This window comes from Lonchura striata, chromosome 9 (genome assembly GCF_046129695.1).
Source record: "Lonchura striata isolate bLonStr1 chromosome 9, bLonStr1.mat, whole genome shotgun sequence".
In the NCBI taxonomy this organism is placed as follows: Eukaryota; Metazoa; Chordata; class Aves; order Passeriformes; family Estrildidae; genus Lonchura; species Lonchura striata.
This window is the reverse complement of record NC_134611.1, coordinates 4,071,551-4,096,994: the sequence shown is the minus strand read 5'-3', so window position 1 is coordinate 4,096,994 and position 25,444 is coordinate 4,071,551. Positions and strand designations below refer to the sequence as shown.

Here is a 25,444-nt window from a genome sequence, read left to right as displayed (position 1 = left end):
AGTTGTAGTTTTGGAGCTCCATCTTGAAAGCAGTAAATTATTATTTCTTTATCTAAAGTTATCTTTAGTTATATATGAGTCCTAGTAACACCAAAACTGAGTACACTGTAGCAACTATCTTCAACAGACTAGCTCTCTTAAACTGAGGCTTGAAGCAGTAGTTCTGGGATATGCTAGAAAGACTACAGCAATTCCATATTTAAATTTTAATCCAGCCTCTCTTCAGTGTCAAGCCTTCACTGTCAAAAACGTCACACAAACTCTGGCACTTAAATATATTTGTCCAGAAATCATTTGATCTAGGCTATCATTTGGTGAAAAATGTGAAGAAAATTCTATCCAACTACTTTGAAGTGGCAACACTTCCTTACAAAAAATACCATAGCTGAAATGTGGAAACTTGCTTCAATATTTAGAATTTCTCTTCTAAACAGTGGTCAGCTCTCCGTCCAGTGTGTTCAGCAGCATCTTCTTTGAAAGAATCTGTACCACAAGCCTGATTTCAATAAAGAGATAGAGAGACCCAAGCTTGCTGAATGTCTGTGAGTTTCCTGCTACTAAATATTTGGAGTATCAGACTATGAGAAAGCTGTCTTTCCACCAGTGACTGAACAACTTTAAAAGCTGACAGCTTGTGTTTCTGAACTGACTAAATCTCCACATAATATTATCTAAAGTATGCATTAAATGCCATGGATTTGCATTCAGGATTGACTAATGTACGCTTAACATATGCATGTTAAAGGTTCTCACCTGACGACGACTACTGTTCCTGTTTAAATAGATCAACACACTGGTCCATCAAAACCAGTATTAATGGGCTAGGAATTCACAAATACTTACATATTTCCTTCAGCAAAGTAGCTACTTCTCTTGTTTCAGTGCTGGATTATAATTAATTGGTGATTAATTAATATTAATTTTAAGATGAAGTTACTACTGTTCAATAATTTTTGTTCTTGATGTTGCTTTGCCCACTGCATTGGATTTTAGAATTTATATTAAATTTAGGGATTATAATGGGTTTAACTGTATATTGCTTGCACGAATTTAGAAACTATCTGTTTTATATATGTATTAGTGACACTTGGCAACTGCATTGGCTTGAAAGTCAATTAAGATTTTTCAGTTTTGGAATTGCTACACACATGGGTGCTGCAACAGAACATTGCTCCTCCTGATTTTCTGACTGGCAGGACATTAAGAAGCTATTCCAGATCAACTGACACACTATGTATGTATACTGTACTATCTTTACCTCATCCACAGAACCATAAAAACCTTATTATGATGTGTGATGAAAGGAAATTACAGTTGCTCATTGAGTTTTAAAGTAGAATATGTACCAAAAACATACACGATCTATTTTTTTATTTCCTGCACATTCCAAAAGGAGTTTGGAAATACTAAAAGTATCAAAAAAACCCTTACATTAGAATCCAATACCAAGAAATGGCATAATCTTCAAAAATTTTCATTCCAACTGATCTTGCATCCAGGACATTATTGATGCCACTAAGAAAAGAAAAATAAAATAAAAGGTTGCTTCAGGTAGAAAAAGATAATTTACTTAAACAGCAAATATGATCAGTGAAAGAATTTGAAATATCTTTGGCAGTGATAAGAGTATACTACAATTTCTCAGCTCAAGTTCTGTCACCAAGTCAACATCAATCACAGTTACAGCAAAGAAAAAATCTGCATAAGAATGTCTCTGCAAGTCCTGAAAAAAAATAATTAAAAAAGCTTTATTGTCAGAATTGCTTATCATGTCACAAGACAAGTGTATACTATCAATATCTGCAATGTACCAAGGGACAAACAGTAGTGACTCTAGAACTGCTAACAGCCTAGAACCAGAAAACAGGCCAGTGAAGCAATTTCATGGAACTACTTTTCTATCCTGCAGAATGCTTGCCCATATAATTGTTTTCTGAAGAATAGCCAATACACTAGTTTTTACCAGAAGCAGGAGCACTGGGATGAGATGGGATGCCCAAAGTACTAGGCCAGCCCATGGTAGTGGAAAGGTCATCACAGAACAGCATAGCCAAGGCCATTCCTCTCTGGCCTGAGTCCTGCAGCACAAGGAGTGCATTTTGAACCTCATGTAACTTTCCTCGCAAAACTCATTTTTGCTTGGAAAACCAAGAATTATTTCAATGAATGATTGAGACCATCAGGCTTAAGCTTTTTTGCACTTTTTGCTCCTTTCTGCACACCGCAGTGCTGGATTTCCTTAATGGAACTTTGGAAGTGCTCAAGCACAGAGAGACCATTTACTACCAAGTCTTGCTTGGGTACCCTCAGTCATTTGCTACAATCAGATTCTGATTTTTTTTTCCACTTTTTCTGCAATCTCAGAATCCAACAAACACTGAAAAAGGGTAAAAACCTACTTTGCAGCTTCCCTGAGATCAGTTACATTTCTTGTTTTCCCTCTTCCATCTTTGAATGTAGTCTGATTTGCCACGGTCAACACACCATTCTTTGTGGAGAAGTCTGGGAAGCATCTCTTCAGAACTATTCAAAATATCAAAACAAAGCCTGTATATTACATTTCATGTCAAGCTCTACTTTTATAATGTGTGTTTTGCAACATATTTAAATAATTTCAGATTCACAGTCCATTGTATTTCAACCGATTATCTAGCAATATGTTGACTTTGACAAATCTTGGAAGAGCCATTGCATTCAAGATTATGATTTTTATGCTCTGAGGCTTTTTGTCTAAGCTCAGGCAGGGTGGGATCATAGATTTCAACTGGAGATTCTAGGTCCTACCAAATAACAACAGTACTATATGTAGGAGTTTAAGAATTTGTAATAAATTTGGAACTTACTCTCTCTGTCAGTATCTGGGCAGCTTAGCAAAACTGCAGCTTCTCAGATATGCCATTTTATGGTAATAATCAGACCAGCCCCCAGGGACAGATTCAACTTGACTGGTCATGAATCCTATTAACCCCAAAACAATATATAACAGCAAGTGTCATTTTCCTTATGTGCCAGGTGAGCTCCAGCACCAGCAACTATCACTAGATATTCTTGGAGATTATGCAATGGAAAAAAGACAGAAACAACTAGTTAGAGAGAAGGAAGAGGAGATTATAAAAAAGCGAGAAAAGGAGATGCTTGTATACTCATTTACTCTGCCCAGTTCTTTGCTGCAAAACGTCCTTGGTTTCATTGCAAAGAGAAGAGCATGTGAGTCCTTCAGAGGTGTACTTCACATAGCCATTTAGTGCTTTCCTTACCAGATTCCAACAAATACTGATGCCAGGGCTCAATATTCAGTCTGATGTACCTCCCCCAGCAATTACTCTGACTAAATGATTAAGCAACATATGTTAACATATCTTTTCTTCCCCCTGTAATCTTTGCACATTGATGTAGTCTAAAAGAAATCTTTGCAAATTATTTTATGTCTTTTGGGTCAGTACTTCAATTTTCATACAAATTCAGACTATGTTTTAAAAATTTAATCCATATCTTCTTCTTCTTTTAATGACCTGCTCCTGGTTTACATGATCCATACTTTAAAGTATGGCAAAAATAAATGGCAATTTCTTATTCCATAAGATTCTGGGTCAATACTACACTTGTACGGCTGAGATGAGCTCTGAGATAGTGGTTATCTACTCAGAAACACTTGCTGACGATAGTGACATTTTTTGCCCCTGAATTCCTCTGTATGTCCTGCATAGCCAGCATTGCACTGAAAAGGGAGCTGCATTGTAACTGGGCTGAAGTATCATGTGAACTTCAACACTTGGCCATATGATCCTTCCAACATTATTAGCATTTTCTTTATGCCAATGGCATCGCTTGCTCTTGTTTTGGAAGGCACAATTTCAGTTGAAGAGCTTTTGCTATCAGTGATGATTCAAGAGCAAAAAAAAAGCTCAGCTTAACCAGATCACATGCTGAATACTTCCAGATGACTGTTACAAAAAATATTAATAAATATTTCTATTTTCAAATTGAATTGATTTATACTTTAAAACTGAATGGATGTGAATGTCAGAAAAACATCTCCTAGTGATGGTACCGCAAAACACATTTCTGACTGGAATTGTGTTTTAATATGAATGCTCACAATCTAAAATGTGTATAAGAAGTAGAACCACTCACACGGCCTGCTTGGAATGATCATCGAAGGACAATCTTCATCACGTAGGACTTGAGTAACAGACTAAAAAGGGGAAAAATAGAAATGCTCAATAATGGCATAACAGTGTAACAAGTGTTATTGTTTTTCACCTAGTCTGAGGGAATGCCCCAAACTGGGCTTTGTAGCCTCCTCCCCAGATTTCACTGGTGGAGCTGCAAGATACATTGATATCTAAGTGAGAATCCAAACTGTCATTGTGATTTGGAAAAAGACTAATCTTTTCTTTTGACATAAAAGAAAACACCTTTGGATCAGCATCTAAGCCAGAACTGACTAGACAATTGTTCCTTGCCTACCCTTCACCTTTTCTGTTACAGAAAAGTAAGAATTTAACCCAATCAATATAGCTGAATTGCAAGATGTTTTAAAGATGGGAGAAATAATGCAGTACATTTGAGCGCAAAATCAGTTACACGAAGGACATATTAATTTTCTTAGCTATCTTTCCAAATAGCTATAGATGACTAAGGAGCCTCAAGAATTGGTTTGAGACAATTCATTCTACTGCTGTGGGGTACTTAAGTCCTAAATAATATTGCTTGCCACAGTACTGCAACTACATGAGTAGCTGCAGGTAGTCTTTTAAGCTAACAGCAATCTTTGGAAGAGTGGAGGTTTAGTGTGCATTCAAGACCTTCAGCCTGGATTAAACAACTGTCAAATCACATAAATGGGACATCTCCTTATATGTTGAAATCAGAATAATTCAAATCTTCAATGCAGCTTGTGGGAATTTAGGGTAACCACAAATTCCATCAGCAGCTCAGTAAAATCATGCATATTAAATACTGCTTGAAGAAAAAAAGTACTTTGTCATCTACAGATACATACACACCTTGCGAGGATTGTTAAAACCAGGTTTGCAGAATTGTCTGAAGTAATTCCACTGATCTGGTCTATATCTGTAGGAAGCCTGAACATCAATGTAGGTTGCAAACCTGTCTGGGCACTTTGAGACACAAAGCTGCAATAAAAGTAAAAAGTCAGTAAAGACACACTCTGGGTAGAGAATGGTAAGGAAAGTCGGTGTAATGAAACAGCAAGAAAAATGCCATTGCCTTCACTAATGTTTACAGCAGGATTCAGAAAAGTATGTTGTCCTTTTGATTCCCTAAATGAGTATGCCTAGAATTCTTTGATAGAAAACACTTTCAAAGCGTGAGCCCCTCTCTGTCTCTTCTTAGCTTCTACACATTCTGATAGGCAAGAAGAGCTTTCAGTCTGTTGAAAAGAGTATTAATTTTTTGGGCATCAAGAAAAAAACCTCTTAGGTCCTCCTCTACATCTATCAGCAGCAGTATATACGAGCAAGGTGGTGTGACAGTTACTTCCACAGGATATATGCAATTTCTTTCTACTAGCTGTATAAGGAGAACTTTATTTAAAGAAAGTCTCACTAAAATCCAAAGTCTTGGGTACTATTGTTCCATCCTTCTACACAACCTCTTCAGTCAATTACATCTCTACAAATACTGTCAAGTTAGGTGTAAATCACTCAAAAGTGACTTTTAACTGTGGACTAAGAATAGAGTTACAAAGCCAGGGGATGCCTATGTCAAGAATGATGCTCACATGACTCAAGGTACAGCTCTTATAAGCTAGATTTATATGAGAAATCAGGTGAGGACCGGGGTTTATTGAATGCATCGATTGAGAAGTTGTGATTTAGATTTAGAATATGGAGAAGTGGCTGTCCCGATAAACAGACTCTGAAGGTTCTGCTGGTCCCTGGAACCACACTAAGGACAGACATTCTGACTCCTCAACGTTAAGACTGTAAGGTGGTTTGAATTCCATCTTTACAGCAAGTTTCAGCCTTTCCTAGAAGGCAGCTTGTTTCCAAAGCTGTGCTATCCAAACACCCTTCGCAAAGCTCTGCTGTCCAAGTACCAGAGAGTCATCATGCACAAAAACTGACTTTCATGTCAAGGGCATTCCGTCATAAGTAATTCAATAAAAATAATTTTGGGAAGAGGCCTTGTACGAATCCTTAGAACATGGCAGATACTGCAAGAGGGTCTTTCTATATGAGTATTTCAGTCCTACGGACTACCCACAGGCCAAGGAAAAAAGAAAGAAGAGTTTTGTCCTTGCTGGGGCAACAGGTGACTAACAAGTACACACTTTATTATAAACTGTTTGCTAGCTATAAAACAGGCAGTGAAATGTGCTGTCTATGCATCCAGTGGACTGTAATAGCAGTTTTCACATCTAGTCTTATTCAAGTATTGAAGCTCTTCTCATATTCATTCTTCGGGGTGCTTTCTCCTGCTATTTATAGGTCAGGAATGAAGGACCCTGTTTGCAGTTCAAAAGAGGAATGATCAAAAAAAAATTTCTTCATCAAGATTTTTTGAAAAGACTAGTAATTTAACCACCCACAGTAACAAACAGCATTTAAAAAACAGCATTCTTAGTTTTGGAGTTGTTGCATATTTGAAAATGAACAAAATAATTACTCTGCTCCCAAAAACTCTCCTTCAACAAGTAGTTCACCCTATTTGATTCATGGCCATTGCCATCTTGACCACAGCACCAGTCAAATTCCACACAATGACCTCATATTTCTGAACAGACTGAACTGCTCTAGCAAAAGAGTCTAAAGACCGCAGGGTAACAGTGCCAATGTCTGCATGTGGACAGATGGAAATTCCTAAAGCAAATTTGCAGCTGATGGAGCAAATTTTCATTCTGACAGCAACTAGTCAGTGTTAAGAGGGTTCTTCCTCTTTCTTGTTGGAGATTTCTATGCTTTATGCTCAGGAATATTGTCTTGTAAGAAAGATCAGGAGGTTAATCTTAACCCACACAAATGCAGTGATTTGGTTTATTTCACAACTTCATGAGGAGCCATAGCACAACAAACAGAGTAAAAATTGTAACCTAAGGCAAGAACAAGCTTTCAAAATCTTCGGTTTTCAAAGAGCCATAGGCTCTAATCACACCCAGATACTCCTGTCACTAGCAATATACACAGTTTCTTGAACATGTCCAGCTTTGAAAACCTTAGGTATAAATCAGTAGTTTCTGCATGCACTGAATACTACTGGATAGCTGCCTGCAGTGAATTCATAAATAAAAATATGCTGCAATAAAGTCAATGAACTTTTCTGGTCTACTCCTATCCAAACTACACAACCTCATCCATTTCCATTTCATTTTTCGGACCATCACACACTACAGAGGGAGTGCTTGCTACAAGTCATTTATAAAACAAACGTATTTTAAAGGAAATGAACAACAATTTTTAAATTGAAACGTCTTATTTTTAAGCATCACGACTAAGATGCAGGGAAAATGTTTTATCTCTACACTCACCTGTGTTGTAGGGCACTGTAAGTTTATTAACACTACGGGGCTGGCACATTTCAGAATGTTGAAGTAAAACAAAATGGTCTTGTTCCTATGGAAATGGATATAAGATAATTGTCATCATAAACATAGGTGCTTATACAGTCTACCATTCCAAAATTTGTAGCACACATTGATATTTAAATTCTATTACTGTGAACATTCATATTGCAAACACAAGACAAAAAAATATCCCAAGTAGACCTTGAATGTTCCACATCAAGACATCTATGAAACCAGAACTATTTTCTCTAAAGAATGATAATTTTGACAAGCTTTTCTCCACAGCATGATTTGAAGCTGAAACAATCCATGTAGCTGTAGTCCTGCCTCAAGAGGGTGAGGTTTGTAAAATAACCCTGCAAAAACATCATAGTCTCTGTGCCACCAACATCCTGGGTATGCATGCAAACTCACCATCAGCAAATGCTTCACTGTAAAAGCTGCCTAGTTTTTGTTGATCAGAAGGTGGCACCAAAATCAATCTGAAGCTTTTTATGGCTGGAAACTAAAAGCAGTTGTCCAGAAAACAGAATATAATAGCATTTACTAAGAACACTGACAAGATTCCACTTCATATAAATAAGGTTCAGTCTGTCAGTCCCATTTGTTTAACATTTACTGGAATTTGGAGCCTTGTGGCAGCTGTCACTTATGTCTGGATTTGCTGGAAAATTAGGACCCCAAGATCTCTTGATTTTAAGACTTGAGTTTTGAGGACAGCAAAATGTGCTGTTAGCCTTCGCAATGTCAGAAAATTATCAGAAAGCTCTCGTGAAGAGAATATGGCAATAGACCTGCCCTTTTTAAACAAGACTTCAAAGCCACCTAGTCAGGGTTATGCCATGTCCCTGCATATGCACCCCAAGAAATGGTGCACATGTCCCCCTATGGACTATGGGGCTAACAAGGGCTACCAAGTTGATCAGAGAGATAGAGCACCTCTCCCATGAGGAATGGCTGACAGAATTGGGATTGTTCAGCCTGGAGAAGAGAAGGCTTCAGGGGTGTCCTAAATATGGCTTTCCCTGAAGGGAGCCTACAAAATCTTCAACCTGAAGGGAGTCTACAAAAAATATGGAGTTGCTATCTACAAAAAAATATAGAGTTGCTACTTACAAGGGCCTGGGGAGATAGGACAACAGGGAATACTTTTCCCACAGACAGAGAGTAGGTTCATATGGAATACTGGGAAGAAATTCTTGGCTGTGAGGGTGGTGAGGCCCTGATACAAGTTGCCCAGAGCAGCTGTGCCTGCCCATCCCTGGAAGTCTTCAAGGCCAGGCTGCACAGGGCAACCTGGTCTAGTGGAAGGTGTCCCTGGCCGTGGAATGAGAGTTGGAACGAGATGAGCTTTAAAGTCCATTCCAACTCAGACTATTCTATGCTTCTGTGATGCGTAAGAGACTCCACAAAGCAGTGTTTGAGCCCCCGCTGACCTTCACCAAGGCAATGCAGCACAGTGGGAGCTCTGTCTTGTCAGCAGGATGGCAGTATTAACAATGAAGGGTACCTGGATTAACAAGGCTGCCCCTCTTCTATCTGTCCTGCTTCAACATCAGTCCTGCCTCTACATCTCATTGTATCCCCCAGTCTGGGACATATCCTCTGTTCTCCCATCAGCATGTGACTCCCACCAATTGCTGAATAGGGCTATGCAATCAAAGCCATTATGTAGCAACACTGCACATTCAAACTCCTTATAAGATTGGGATTAACTCAACTGCCTGACATTTTTTACAAAGTTAACTTGTTTCCACTGAGGTAGATTCTGCTATGCACTGTTTAAGAAAAGATGCATCCTGGCAAAACTAATTCACTACCATTAGTTACTCTTTCTTTAAATTAGTAGAATACCATTTTGGACTGAAATATCATTTTTCAATAGTTTCTTGATGGTATTTATGATCTGTGAGCTGCTCAAAACCATTATTTTTTTTTCTTAGCCCACTTGCTGGTATTGACAACAGAAAATAAAGTTTATATGTAACACATGAAAACACCCACTGAGAATTAGGTCTGTATTCTGTATAATGAAACTGTGTTGTATTCCATTAGCACATTATGCTCTGCAGAATGCAAAACAAATTTAGAGATTACACTTCAACTAATGGACAGATTAAAAGAAGACATTAAGAGGTCTAACAGAGACTTTCACGATGATACAAAAAGAATTTATTTGACTGCACGGCATTCACTGGAGTTCATATGGGTTTTTGCACAAGCTGTGAGTGTTGGCTTTGTTTCTAACTTGCCTTTTCTACTCCTCAGTGAGATAGCTGAAAATACTTGTTACAAGGACAAGATTCAAAACATGAAGACTGTGATTACTTTCCAAGAAAAATGTCTCAGGCTAAATCCTTGGGGACTTCTGAATACCACAGCTCTGGGTTAGTCTTTCACACTGCTTACTTTGAGAAAATCTGAAAAACAATGGTATTGACAACAGCCTCACAAGTGCATCCTCAGTCCCACTCCAGGGACTAGAGGGACTCTTTCAGAGGGATATCCTGGCCTTCTGCCATAAACACTCTTGCTTTTCTAATAGGTTCTATTATGTGTCTTCTGATTTATATTTTTATTAGAATATCCTCAGTGTATCAAATAAATGCCAAAATGCAGTCTCAGCAGCTGTATTATTTTCCAGCAATCCTATATAGGGAGGGTCATTTGTAAATACAAACCAAAAACCACGGTGTAAGAAATAACTGAAGGGAAAACGAAAGTAACAAACAGAAAGATGGAATGGGAGTGAATGGTAAGATTCAGAGAGAAACACCTCTCTCCACATCACACAGGATATGGAAGCTGTGAGTCTGAGACTCCCAAAGCCATTTGTCCACTACTTCCTACTGGCAACAGAGGGGACAAGGACAAATTGGCAGTGAGGCGGGGAGTAGAGAAGCGGTGCAGTGAGGGGAACACAGACACACCACTACAACTTTTTCCTCCTTGTTTTCCCTCTTCAAGAAGTTTGACTCTCCCAACAATTGCTGTGAAGAATAGTCTGAGGGTGGAACAGGTTTTCTTTCACTAGCCTGTTTCCCTGTAAAAAAAAATTTTAGAGGATATATAGTCCTAGCTCTACTTCTGTTCCAGTCTCTATTTCCTGCTCCTCCCCTTCTGAACTGCCCTTTGGACAGTGGCTTCCTCATTTTTTTTCCACAGAAAACTAAATGGAGAAAGAAAGAAGCAGCAAAGAGTTGTTATCAAACTATAATATAGCATCCAGCTTCTTGACAGTGACAAGGGCATAAAGCATGACTAAAACTTACCTTTTTAAAGGAAGACGGTGAATGAAAAAGCAAACCTTTTTAAAAATTCTGTTTAGAATTTAACCCAGACACTTAGATTTTCAGAGAAACCATAGATGCAACATCTTTCTTCCCTGAGCAATTATTTTCATGTGTAAGTACTCTGTTGGTATCAACTAATTTAACTCTTACAATTCAAAATCCAAAATGACTGAAAAACCAAGACAAGTAAATAGAGCCACTTGGCTCTATTTACCTCCTGTTTATCCAAGGAGGATGTGGTTACAGCTGCCCATTTCCCAGACTACTCAATCTCCTCTCTACTGGTACAGAAAAAAAACCAAGAGCGTTTCACTATAGACTTTTCTGTTATTTGATGTTTGTTGAGAAAAACTATAGACCAGGCTACAATGCCTTAAGACTTCTCTTATTCCAAGGTGGATGAAGAATTACTCAACAGGTTATGAATTACCCAAACTTTGGCAACTAGAAGCTGTTCCAGCTAGTCACTCTATGCAACTGCTGACACAATCTTTAAGTTATATTGATACCTTACAAAAATATTCTCTAAATGACACAAACAAGTGCATTACAGTAATAATTTGGATCTGGATTTGCACTGGAGAACTAATACATTTCTGCATTTTATTTGGAATAAATACAGTAAGAATGTTACTGTCTCATGGACAGAGATTTGAAACCTCAGGTCTTGTTCACAGTGCATGAGTAAAAAAGGTATGTGAATGGATTTAATACTCACTCATTGAGGGTATCTCTCTGACCACAGAACTGCCCATAGCTGTCAGTTGGATAAATCACTTTCCTGGGGTCCCCATGCACCCAAGCTGCAAAACACACAATACTTCTTAAGATATTAGTCAAGTGTTCACAGTTAATGATTAAAATTAGCTATCATGAAAATGTATCACTTCTAAAGTACCATTATACTTTGACGATCAACACTAAAGAATACTGATTAGTAGATTCCCTAATGAAATACTAAAATGCAAAGCACAGTAAGTTGTACTAAGATATGGATTAAATTTTAAGAAAGCAATCCAATGCTCCAAGTCCCTTCCAGCCTGACCTTCAACACTTCCAGGGATGGGGCAGCCACAGCTTCTCTGGGCAACCAGGGCCAGGGCCTCACCACCCTCACAGGGAAAAATTTCTTCCTAATCTCTAACCTATCTCTGCCCTCTGTCAGTTTAGAAGCCATTTCCCCATGTCCTGTCACTCCTGTCCTTGTGCAGAGTCCCTCTCCAGCTCCCTTGGAAACCATTTAGGCACTGGAAGGAGCTCTGAAGTCTCTCAGAGCCTTCCCTTGTCCACACTGAACAGCCCCAACTTGTCAGCCTGCCTCCACAGCAGAGGTGCTCCAGTCCTCAGAGCACTTCTCTGGACTTGCTCCAAAATGTCAATGTCCTTTCTGTGCTGGGGGCCACAGAGCTGGATGCAGGAGTGCAGAAGGTGTCTGACAAGAGCAGAGCAGAATAGCAGAATCCCCTCCTTTGACCTGCTGGCCACACTTCTTTCAACACAGCCCAGAATACATTTAGCTTTTTGGGCTGTAAGTGTACATGGCTGGCTCACACCCAAACATCATCAATCCACATTGCCAATTCTTTCTCATCAGGGCTGCTCTCAACTCAAATTGTTTTTCTCTAGCTTCTGCTGCCTAAAATTTTCCATCACAGTTACTTTATGACTGCAAACTTTACAAACTGTCATTTTTTTGAACGCACTAAATTTTGAGGTGGTTTTTTTAATCAGTAAACACATGGCTTTGAACTTTCCCCAATTACCTGCAGAAAAGCAGCTCTTTGGTGAAAGACCTTGGGGCCCTGGGGGACAAGCTTTCCCTGAGCCAGCATTTTATCCTTAGGGCCTAGAGATTGATGGGATCCTGGGGTCCTCCAGGAAGAGCATTTTCAGCAGGCCAGGGAGGGATCCTGCCCCTCTGGCTTAGTCCTGTGAGGCACCTCTGGAGTGCTGTGTCCCTCTCTGGGCTCACCAGGACAAGAGGAACATGGAGCTTCCAGAGCAGGGTCAACAGAGGCTGTGGAGCTGAGGAAGAACCTGGAACATCTCCGTTCCCAGGAAAGGCTGAGGGAGCTGAGACTGTTCAGCCTGGAGAGGAGCCCCAGCTGAGAGGGGTCCTCAGCCCTGGCTGTCAGCATCTGCAGGGAGGGGGCAGAGCATGAACCAGGCTCTGCTCTGGAGCCCAGCAATGGCACCAGAGCAACGGGCAGGGACTGAACCCAGGAAGTTCCACCTGAACATGAGGAAGAACTTCCCTGTGCAGTGATTGTGCACTTGAACAGATTGCCCAGACAAGGTGTGGAGTCTCCTTCACAGGGGATATTCCAGAACCATCTGGACACAATCCTATGCCATATGCTCTGAGATGACTCTTCTGAGCAAGGATGTTGGACCAGATGACCCGCTGCGGTCCCTTCCAGCCCTACCCAGTCTGTGATTCTGTGAATTACAATAGATACAGAATGATAATTATTTGCTTCTACGAAAGGCATAACTTATTGATTGAAAAGCTTTGCACTAATATGAGCAAAAGGGACATTTCAATCTAAAATTTTAACATTCACAAAGCTGCTTCCCCTCTATATGAAAAGGCATTACTATACCTCTGTTTACTTACCTACAACTCCTAATGCAATGTAACCCAGAATGACAACTATGAAGATCACACAGCAAATAATGTCTGTGCAGCGCCTAGGGGCAAGAAGAAACTTTTTAAAAATAAGGTGTTTAATATGACCCTTCAAAACCACTGATTGTCATAAGGTATTTTAACATCTAAGTAAGATATCTACACCAGCACTTTGCAAAAGTTTTAGTCACAAACTCATGTTTGAGGCCTGTTTTTGCAGCAAGACCAGCAAATAAATGTGTATGCTTTTTTCTCTGTAGACAATGGAACATATTGACAAACAGATTTAAATATTGTTGAAACAAGTAATACCTTTCAACACTGAACCCATGAGTTTGTTTATCATACAAGTGATCGTATATGTGGCAAGACATACTACAGGACACCTGCCTCAGAATTAACTTTAGCATCTGCCATTCTTTCTGTTTTCCAATCTATGCTTCCTCTCACAGAGAAACATTTTTAACATAAAAGAGATAAAGTGAGCAGACTTTTTAAACAGCTGGAGAACTTGAAATGTGTTTCCAAGTGTGGACACTTTTATAGAGGGGAACAGCTTTATCATCTCACTGAAATAAACTTTTGGTGAGGTCAAGGTGGTACAGAATCCAGGATGAATAAGACAGTAACCTAAGATAGGACAACAGCTCAAAATTGAAGAAGCAATGCTAAAACAATGCTTCTCATTTTCCCAGCCTCCATTCAGTAGCAGTTCTGACACTGCTCAAGCTTGGCTTGATACACTGGCAATATCATAAAGATACTTCAAAAATTAGGATGAACTCCCTAAAGAAGTATTTCTATTTATTTCTAAAATTATTAGCTTTCAGAGAGGAAGAACTACATCCTGTATAGACAAGGATTGTGTGTGTGTGTGTGTGTGTGTTCAAATGATACTATGACAAGTCTGCAGTGTTCTCCTCTGTCATAAATTTTCTCCTGAGAACGGTAAAACTAGAATAACTTGTGATTCTCTAATTTGTTCTTCTCAGTAAGAGCAGTAAATGCTAGTTTAGAACTTAGCTCCATACATCTGGAAAAACACTGAAAATTTGCCCATGATTAGAAGTTCGACTTGATGATCTTGGGAGGTATTTTTCAATCTTAATGATTCTATTATTTCCTTAGATGCTTTCTGAGCAATTTCACTCTACTTGTAAACTAACAACCCTTCTAAGTGGTAACATGCTTTCATCTGCATTTCATAAAACTAAGTGAAGTCAAGCCAGACTGTTCTGGTAGGAGGCTCTGTCACAAAGAGGTGTATCAGAAACACTACACATGTTAGACAGCAGATACTAGCCACTGCAAGGCACACAGAGTTGGCATTCAAACTAAAAGGACTTAAGAGAATACAGCTTAATAATCCTTAGTAATCATCCATCCTCAAGAGTATTAAAGATGGTGGTCTGGAATTAGAAGACTTGCAGAATCAAATCCACAGGTTTTGCTAACAAAAAAATTTAACTCCTGTTTACAAAAAGGATTTAACAGAGTTATGATATTTACCTGTTATGAATAGGTCCTCTGAACTTTGGGTCAAACTTCCTTGGTTCACCTGCATTTAAAATAAAACAGTATAAAAGCATGTCCTTATTTAAAATAAAATCTTTTAACACCAGCCTTTGAAGAGCATCTTCCATATATTAATATTTAATCAGTTTTGTTAAAATCATTTCATATGGGCAATACCAGTAATTCACCAATAAAATTACCTAGGTTTTGTGTGAGATTAAAGCTTTTTTCCTTCTAACTTAAAAATATTGAGCACCTCACATTTACAACGTAATAAATTGACTTTAATGTACATCCTATGATTACGTCTATGCACAGGTTCACAACGTATTTGAGAGACAAGGATCATGCCTCCCAGTCACAGGCTAAGTGTGTCTCACAGCGAGTAAATGAACCCACCTTTCTGCAGTTACAGGCTAGGAATTTCTGATTTTTCTCCTGAATCATAGACTGTTAAAGGGTTACAAGGGACCTTAAATATAATCTAGTACCAATGCCTCCTGCCATGGACAGGGACACCTCCTCCCAGACCAGGCTGCTCAGAGCCCCATCCAACCTGCCCTTGAACACTGCAAGGGTTGAGGCAGCCAGAGCCTCCATGGGCAATCTGTTTTTCATGTGGCTATCCTGGTTAGCACAGTTCCAACTGATTTACTCTACATATTTAAAAAAAAACTATATTAAAAACAAACCAAATACTAATCCACTAACCTGCACTTCTAATGTGGACCCGAATAAGAGAAATTGAAGTATGATCTCACTTGGTAAAGAGCAATAAAAAATTATGGTCAAATTAAATTTTTTAAGTTTTGGCTACTGTATGAAGAGAAACAAGCAGCTTTTCATTCAGCAGACTAGAATTTTGATTTTTCTTTTTAAAGCTAGCTATTCAGATTTAGGGGACTTTTTCTTTAAAAAGTTCAGTGATTATGAAGATTTACTGAACAAAACTCTGTGCAATGAAAAATTACTCCTTCATTCAAATGCCAAAGCTACAATACAAATTACTCCTTCAGAGTGCTTTTTCACTGCTTTCTTAAGGATCTCCTTTTCTGAATATCCCTAGTATTACATGGTGCTACCAGCCAAAATTTCCTCCCCTGGGCCCCAAAGAAAAATATTTATTTTTGTAAATTAGAGAACAATTCAGCAACTTCTCAAAAGCAGATTTTGCTTATTAACTACATGCCAGACTTTGTTCTCGGTTTGTATCAGAAAAACCTTATCAAAATACACACATGCCAGTACAATAAACACAGCAGTTAATAAAATCCTATTTGCCCTTCATCTGAGGTATTCAGATCCACCTTAGCAACCTCTGGCAACAAAAATATCTTAACACAGAAGAGACTGAAAAATCAAAACTTTAGAGAAGAGATGTATGACAGCAATGCTGGCGAGTGGAAGAAGCTATGCTCTGATACATGGTCAGGAAAGCAAATGTACCATACACAATACCTAATGTTGGGCCAACACCTGTATATTGAATTAACTTTTTGAACAGAAATTTCTACTACAAAATAATTTACCACCAGAACAAAACCATATATAACACTACGCCCTATGGAGAAGTTCTAGCCTTAAGGCACACTGAAGTTGAACTTCTGTTCTTTGCTTATCCAGGACCTGTTGAGCACATGAGAACAGCCACACCAGATCAAACAAAAAAATTCACCAAACCCACACTCTGAATCTTATAAGGGGCCATGTGTGAGGAGGAATGAAACACCAAGGCAAACACTGTAGTATTTCCCCAACACTGATATTACATACACTTTCAACTGCATTTTTCTTAACTTAAAGTACTGACTTTGCATTGAATAGCTGTGAGTGAACTTCTTTTTCATTCATTGAAAAATTGAGATTCAAGGAATCTCTATTTACCTTGCATATACTTTAAAAATTTGCAATGCTCTACATCACAGAGCACTACAAGTTAATCAAACACTGAAGTACTACCTCCTTTTATCTATTTTAAGCTTGCAGTCAATCTGTTTATTACTATATTGTGTAACATGGCAGTATGCTATATTGACAAAAATGTTACAAATTATTATACTCAAATGTCCTAGTCTGCTCAAATGTTTCTCATACATAAGTAATTTCATAGTTTTGGTCATGCTTATGTTCCTTTCCTAACCCTTTACAGTGCTACTACAGATCACCAGAAAAGGGGGGACCAGAATGGCACAGGATATTCACCACATATATTGGACGCAATTTATATAACCCTATAATGACTCTTTCTATCTGACTTCAGTCTATTCCTAACAATTCTAACAGTCTACTTGCTTTTATGGGCAAACATTTTTACTGAGTCACCTGTTAAGGCTCTCAATTCTCACCCTTGAATTTTAGTAGTTAGCTCAATCCCACTACTGGAGGAGCCTATTCTCCAAATCTATTCAATGTTCTCCTTAAAAATTAGAACCATTAAGTAGAATGAACACTTCAAAATGGTGCAGGTGACAAGTGTTAAAATACTTCTGGAGATAGAAGTATGTATCAAAAAGAATTTTGATAAACAACTCTTCAAAGTGATTTTTGTAAAGTAACAAAAGTTGTAAAGACAAACTCTATCCAGGAATCCATACAGAACAACTGATTTCAAAAACACTGTTGAGAAGAATCCTAAAGGATTACAGCACTCTACAAAGAGAGAATGAATCAGTCAAGCAATGTCTTCAAAAACAGCACCACTCTTTCAAGACATGCTCTTTCAAGAGCATGATTGAAAAAGTCACTGTTCCTTGTGCTTGGGGACGTGTGAGGCCTCAAATGAATAACTGTTTCTAGATCATGGCACTAGAATTTCAGAAGATACAAACAAATTGGACAGAGTAGAGGGACTTATTACAAAGAAGATACTAGGAGGTTTACAGAAAGCAGTAAATGAATGCAACTTCAATGCCTGTGATTAAGCAAAGGAGCACAAAATAACAGTCTTCAATTACCATTCAAAATTTACAAAAATCAGTAGTTCTGTTTCCTCTACCAGTTAGATAAGCTAACCTCATTTGCAGCAAGGATGGTTTAGATTAGGCATTATGAAATCTTTTGGGACACAATTATATACTGAAACACACACTGGAATTTTCATCACATTTCATTTTTAAGAAAGGATTATACAAATATCACTTGGGAAGAGAACATGAAAACGTAACATCTCAGCACACAGACAGCCAAATGGATCTAATAAATAAGAGGATAAAAACAAAGCACTACAGAAAAGGAGCTCTAATTCAAATGGAGACTCTCATCTCCAACAAGAAGACAGATGCTGTGAAATAGAAGTAATAGCCACTAACAGCTATAAAATTATTGCAGTACTGCAAACTCCTTCCAAGAACTACTCCTCACCCCAGCAGTCTGTATGCTTATGGTGGCATGGTGTAGGGCAACATGGCTCAAACTACCTCCTCTATCACTGAGCTCTTGGTATAAATTCATTACAGAATATGGTAAGAAATAGTAACAACATTCTAAGTTCAAAACACACTAGAATTCACTGTCAGAAGTAATTTGGATCCCTGGAACACTCATTACAGCTGATCCCAACTGTGATCAGTTTCATGGAACAACAGAAAAAAAAAGCCATTCGTTTAATCTAATTTTTCTAACTTAATTCTAAATTAAATTCAAATTCCCTACTTTATTACTACTATTCTTTAAAAATTCAGAAGATTTTTGGGAGGTGAGGTGGGAATTATTTATGTTTCCAGTATCTACATTGCTCCTGGTAAAAGCAAACCGCTTCCCCAGCTATAAAAGCCCAAATATATTTAGAAAGCAAATTCCAAGTTTTAGGAGTTTGGTAGGCATAAGGAAAAAAGCAGTGGTGACAGGGGACTTACACCTTTTGCTAAGATTAAAAACTGGTATGATGTTAGTTCTTTACAGATGAGACATCTATTTTACAGTCTGCCTTACGAAACTTGTGTAAGTTGAAGTAAAATATCATTACTAGAAATAACTCACAAGGTATTTACAAATTCTGACTCCAAACAGCATATGAAGTTAATTGTTACACTTTATCACTGTAATAATTTTTTAAAAAGCAACTCTAAATTACTTACCTAAAATAAAAATCAACAATATACACATATAAAACTTACCTTTGATGTGCAATTTAAATATACTAGCAAATGGCATGCAGGAAAAAATTAGAATATTGCTAATAATTGAAGAAGTTACAGGAAACCATTTGAGTCTCTGCATTCACGCCCATTTAAGTCAATTGAAATAACACAGTTGAAATATATAAGATTTAGATCAGGTGTTTTGAATTGGTCTAAGAAAGCAAGTAAATTACCATGTTTTCCATAGTAGTTTTCTTCATCTCTATCCATGTTTCTGTACCTGGATCAGTTGAGTAAGCTGTTTGTGTGAGATACCAACTGTGTGCTTCTGTGTTGCTAGCTAGCACACTTTCCCCAGCAAGCAGAGATACACAAAAGTACTATTTAAATAGATTTAAAAATAAGGCTGATTGTCAAGGACTTCTCCAACCAGAACAGAAATTCTCAAAGTAGGCAGGCCTTTCTGTGAATAGAAAGTTATCAGTCAGTGCCTTGTCCACCTACCCAAGCCAGTCTGTACAAAGAGGAATGACTCTTATCAGCTTGTATTAACCTACACTGCACATGCAGAAAGGGAAACGGCTGCACCTGAATACCATTAGTAAATAAACATATGGAAGTCAGTATAATCGGAAAAAAAATCCTGATGATTTGCTAACTGAAAATGAGGTAAAACACTCTTGGCTACATTTCTGTAGCCTATGCTACTGTGACAGTAGATCATTTTTACATGCAACATCTTTCTTCCTCTATATATATGACTAGCACCCCAAAGTTCAAGTCATGTACGTCTGAAATGTAAACTGCCTGCTGTATACTGCATGTCCAATCTTGTCAAGTGGAAATCTATCTGCAGAAATAGTCAACATTCACTAAATTATTTCTTACTAGAATGTATTTTTTGTATTTCTGAACAGCACAAAACTGTGGAACAGAAGAGGTAAGAAGGTCTCAGCATTGTTACATTGATACTGTAATGTTTTTATAGTGAAAGGAAGTACAAGGCATTATACTCAGTATGTGAATCTGAAAGCCTGAGGCAATCTCTCCTTTAAAGCCACAAAGGAACAGAATCTACATGTGGTGATCTTGACCAGAATGAAATTTCCATTCTCTGTGGAATATGATGAAAACACCAGTTGTAGAATTTTGCAATGAGAAATGTGTACACTTGTATATCCACTCCTATGATAATGTACAAGACATGGCTGAACTACACACTGGAACGACAAAAACAATACTTTTAAGTCAGCCCTGTCACTGCATAGTAGGCAATGACAAAGAAGAATAATCTCATATGATGTTTAACCAATGATGCCTGTGATATGAAGTCAAAGCCCATTTTTTTATTGTAGAATTTAGCAGCAATGTTCCAAAGTTTACTGAATTAGATACTTAGTATAACCAGCATCAGGCAACCAAAGAAAAAGTAACACATTGAAGATATAGGCCAATCTCTTGCAAACTATTAACTGTTGACTGAACCCTGGTACTTAACTACCTCCCAAGACCTCCTGTCAGTCTTAGGCATATAGGAAAAAAAAAAGGAAATGCAGTGAGGCCAAATGACTGATTTTACTGTGTCCCCATTCAAGTTTGCACCTCTGTGAAAGGTTGCTTCACTAAATCTCAATATAGTAAAGGTAGAGAAGGCACTGAACAGACAGTTCACTGCACTGAACATGCATTTAGTCAGCAATATATTATTCAAGTCCAATAAAATGCTAATTTTGGTTTGATAACTATTAGATTATTCAGGTTTCTTCCCTGGTGTTTGGCCAACGATTACATGTGCCAGTGACTAGAATAGGTACATATTTTTAAGAGAATAGTGTCTTTATTAGCAAGCCATTGGATCTGCATGTGTAGGCACTGCTCCCCTCTACTGGAGCACATCAGTCAGTTCAAGTAATTCAAAATATTGCTAGAAAAGGCCTAAGCAACAGTAAGGCCTCCGTGTACTCAAGCTGCTAATTGAATGCTCAAAGATGCAAGTGCACAAGACAACAAACTGGGCTGCTAACAAATGCACAGGGCATAGTAGAATTGAAAGAGGTTCATCTCAGTTATGTTTCTCTAAAAAAAATCACATTAACCTTTTGATGCTTCTGCCCCTCTGTTCTCAGTAGGATTATAAAAAATCCCAACACAAGTTTATGAAAAACTGACCTATCCCTTTCAAGAAGCAGAAACTTCTTGAACATATATAAAAGCCTAAAACTTTCAAGGTTTACAGTCTCAATTTTGCAAAGAATCCAAATAAATACCTGAAATGTACTGCTGTTTAGTGGTAGTCAATTTAATTTTACTTAGAAGTTTTTTTTAAGGCAAACTTAAGGTACATTTTAAGCCCCATGCAATATTCCTTATGCAGACACAGACTAATAATCCTAGTAATGTAAAATAATACATTATTATTGTAAGACACACATGTGTTGAAGCAGTCTAATAAGTCAAAAGGTTGACATTAATACAAAAACAACTCTTTCAGTAAGTCTTGTACCTGGTTTACTGGCATACTGGGGCTTTTTTCTGCTATGAAAGATCATGTATAACATTTATTATAATATTTTGTGTTGCCTATAGGTAAAACCTTATAAAATAAGGGCCTTGTTACCCTTTTAAAATCATGGCTCAGGCCTGCTACTTTGACTAAGAAAGAAAGGACTATGGGAAAGTGACTCAGCTGAATTGGAGGTAGAAAAACAAGTTATGTAACTATTATGTGTTCACATCATGGTTAATAGTGGTTGGCTGGATTATGTTTGTTATGTTTTAAAACTATGTAACTGATAATGGGCTAAGTGCTTAAAAAGGCCCGTTTTTTGCAATGAAGTGACTCTCCTTTAAACCTGCCTAGAGAATCTGCGTCTCTTTGCTTCATACAATCATGCACACATAAATTGCAACTATCATAAAAACGCACATATGATTCCCCTCCCGTGTAATAAATCATACTAAATGGTAGCTGCCTTTGAAATATCTTTCATGTGCCAGTATAAGTTTCTGGACTGCCGTTATACTACTGATACTGACTCATGACTTGCAAAAAATGGAAGGGTGAAGAGGGAAGAGGTGTGGTAGATGAGACAAACAAGTCACCATCACTTAGGTGTCCTTTGCTTAACAAAGCTGCAAAGAAAGAGATGTCAACATGCACGTCAGTTTCCACCCACACTTAGTCCAAATTTCAGAAGTGACTGTCACTGACTTACAGTGAAGCTGAGGGCATTCAGCACTGCTCACAAGCTAAGTGCCACTGCTGCAAGTGTTACCAGAGGCCAGAATAAAAAGGAAGAGGGGGTAAAAAACACAACACAGTGAAAGGCAAGGGTTTAAGGTCTCAAGCAGACCAAATTACTGCGTACTATTTAGTTTTACCCATCATTCAGACTCCTTTGTTTCCCAAGAAGTCCAGAGCATGTGTACAACATAAAGAGAATTGTCCAGGAATCCTGAGAGATCAGTGACAGTTCGGTGGAGAAGACTGACCATTTTTCTACTGTGGCTAAAAAACAAAGCACTAAATCAAACTCTAAGAATAAAATTATTATCATTGCAGTCTCCTAATTAGCCATGTAGCTGAAAAAGTATGATGTATTCCATGTCATAGCCACAAGACAAAGTGAATGACAACACATCATACTCCCAGATGACTATCAGTCCAAAGATTGTGCAATACTTTTTCCTGATGGTGGCTGTACAATTAACATGCTGTCCATGTTCACTTAACATTAGAAAAAACATCACCAACATGATATAATCTCATGCCAAAGGTCCACATCTAACATTCTCCTAATATTAGTGACAGCACAGGCTATTAGGCTGGTATTGAAATATACCAGTTGTCAAAAATTACCTCAGAATGGGGACGGAAAATGCATGCAGTTAATGTATTACAAGCAAATTATCAAAGAACTGCAATTCTGCCATGAGATCAAAAACACCAATAGCTGGTAGAAGTTTTACAGTTTTCTGAACAACAAACAAAATATTCCCAGCAGTTTCACATACAGAGCTTCATTATAGTTTCCATTTCAATGTGCTTATTAGCTGTTCCCCAGATCCTTCTTTGGAGCTGAAATTGTCTGTTCTTTTTTTTTTTTCCAGCTTCCATTTCTTATTCTTGTTCTGGGGCTAATACAGCAACAAGCTGCATAGAATATCCAAGCAAAGATACAGCTACCAAGATACTTCTGAAATGGTATGATGTGTGGGAAGAGTACTTCTCTGTCAACTCAACTATTCTGCAAGACTTTTTTTTTCAAAGTGAGGTTGGGCCTAGGAGACTGGGTGAACTCTAGAACAAAGCAAGTTCTGTCTGTTATTTATGTTTGCTGTAACTGTTTTGTTAAATATTTCGTTTTCCCCACATTTTGATGTATTAATCCAGCTAGAAAGGGCTCTTGGTCTTGGAACACACTGTCACACTTTAGAAAAAACAGCACCTAAAATACAGTCTTGATGACGCTTTACCCAGAAAAAGGAGTGTTTTGAAATAATCAGATGCCTCCTACCAAGAATCAGAAAATGCCAGTTTTCTGTTTCTAGTCTGCTTTACTCCAGCTGATCTAGAATGACAGATGGCAGCTAACAATATTTTCTTCCAGCAGAGTCTCTAACCTCAAATGCTTTATACCACGACATATCATTGCAAACTTTCCTAGTTATTCTTATGCAGTAAAATGCTGCATGCAGATATGGTACCATATCATTAAAATAGCACTTTTATAATCCCAGGGGGAGGGCGCTAACTTCAGCATCTACCATTTATAATCACAATACAGCACTGTTGCTACTGGGAAAAGAAGTGCAACTATACACATTTTTTTACTTATAAAAATGCCAGGTGGATGAAACAAGAGCTGGATTATTCTGGACTTTGTGTACACCATCTATATGCCACTATTTTATTTGTACAAATGCATTCAATTACTTTGTAAGCAAGAGAACAGTCAGACTCACATCCTTATGAATAAACTAGTGTCTAATTCACAAAAGCCACGTTTAAACTGCAGTAATCAGAGCCTTGAGCACAATGCATAATTTTGACGATGTGTCTTTCTCTGTATACCAGGCCTTTTCTAAGAGCTGTGTATTAAACCAAGAATGGTCAATGGTTGCCTGTGTTTAATGAGCTGGCTTTTTTTTTTTTTTTTTTGAAAGCTAGATATCAAAATCCTAATGCAACATGCTAGTAAAATGTCCAATATAAAATGAAAATAGCCATCACATGTCTCCAATTGTTCCATAATTCCAAAATTTTTCAGTCAGTATTACTGACACAATTCTCAGAATGCTAAGATTTTATCCCTTCTCTCTCCTCCTCCCTGCACAGCCTTTTTAAAAATTTAAAAATGCAGCTTGTGTCTTGAAGACAATGAATTGCCAGATGTCCACATTTAAAGACAATTACCTCTGTTTTATCTCCCCTTATGGTTCTTCATGTCTCAGGGACTTTCTTCCTGGCATGCACTAGCCTGTTACTGATGTAGTACGGATGCATGACACTTCCACTTCAGCAGGAAGTGCCTGCTGAGCATGTTCAGAAACTGGCAAATTCACTTTTACAATTAGGATCCCACTTTTAAGAAGAACTGTATTCCTGCAAGTAAACACAGGAATTTGAACATAATCTTTACACAATTAAAGAATGTACTGAGTTGGAAGGGACCCTCCAACACCAAGTCCTACACAGCACCATCCTCAAGAGCCACGTGTCTGAGAGTATTGTCCAAATGTTTACTGAACTCTGTCAGGGTTGGTGCTGTGAACCGTTTCCTAATACCCACCCTAAACCTCTTGTAACACAACTTCAGGCCATTCCTTCAGGTCCTGTCACCTGAGAGAAAAGGGACCACAAATTTATGAAGTATGGTCTTACAAAGTAGCACAAGTCTCTGGGAAAACTGTCTCTACAATTCAGTGCCCAGCTTTCAGAAACTCTTAGCCCTATGGTCTTTGAGACTCTGGCATGGGAGCCGCACCCAGCTAGGCTGGCTAATTACTAGAGAAGACAGAAAACCATCCAGAAAATATCCCTACATAGCTTGGAGAATTAGTAAAATTTTAATCGGTTTCTTTAACAAGTCCCTGGAAGCCATTATTGTATGATAAGCTGTTGCAACACGTTTGCTGTGGGTGTCGCCACCATTCTCCTCGCATTCCATATCTGAAATAAAACCATTCTTTTGCTTCGAAAGATTGAAGAACTGGAAGCAGAGCAAGACATTTTCTGCCCTAATTCAGATCTACTCCTCAGGCATCGCCTTTTGGTGCACCTCTGAGTGAGAGAACTGCTCATGCCAAGGCCTATGAGATCTCTGTTTTGCGCCAGGCCTGGGCTCACACTGCCACGGGACGGCCCCCGGCAGCCGTCCCTGGAGAGACTCCTGAGCAG

At 38.2% G+C, this 25,444-nt stretch overlaps 1 protein-coding gene across 3 annotated transcripts in view; it reads right to left on the bottom strand.

The window, feature by feature from the left end:
- Window positions 1-25,444, bottom strand: part of SLC44A5 (solute carrier family 44 member 5) — a 67,320-nt gene that overhangs the window by 23,692 nt on the left and 18,184 nt on the right. For 2 of the 3 annotated variants that reach the window (XM_021542586.3, XM_021542588.3), the window contains exons 2-9: window positions 14,960-15,008; window positions 13,439-13,512; window positions 11,540-11,624; window positions 7,493-7,577; window positions 5,010-5,138; window positions 4,135-4,195; window positions 2,400-2,523; window positions 1,432-1,515 (exon numbers count right to left, since the gene is read on the bottom strand). In XM_021542586.3, coding sequence (XP_021398261.1) covers window positions 1,432-1,515; window positions 2,400-2,523; window positions 4,135-4,195; window positions 5,010-5,138; window positions 7,493-7,577; window positions 11,540-11,624; window positions 13,439-13,512; window positions 14,960-15,008 — 691 coding nt within the window. Of the gene's footprint in view, window positions 1-1,431; window positions 1,516-2,399; window positions 2,524-4,134; window positions 4,196-5,009; window positions 5,139-7,492; window positions 7,578-11,539; window positions 11,625-13,438; window positions 13,513-14,959; window positions 15,009-19,277; window positions 19,389-25,444 lie in introns of those variants that run through there. The other variant, XM_021542587.3, reaches the window with a different exon arrangement.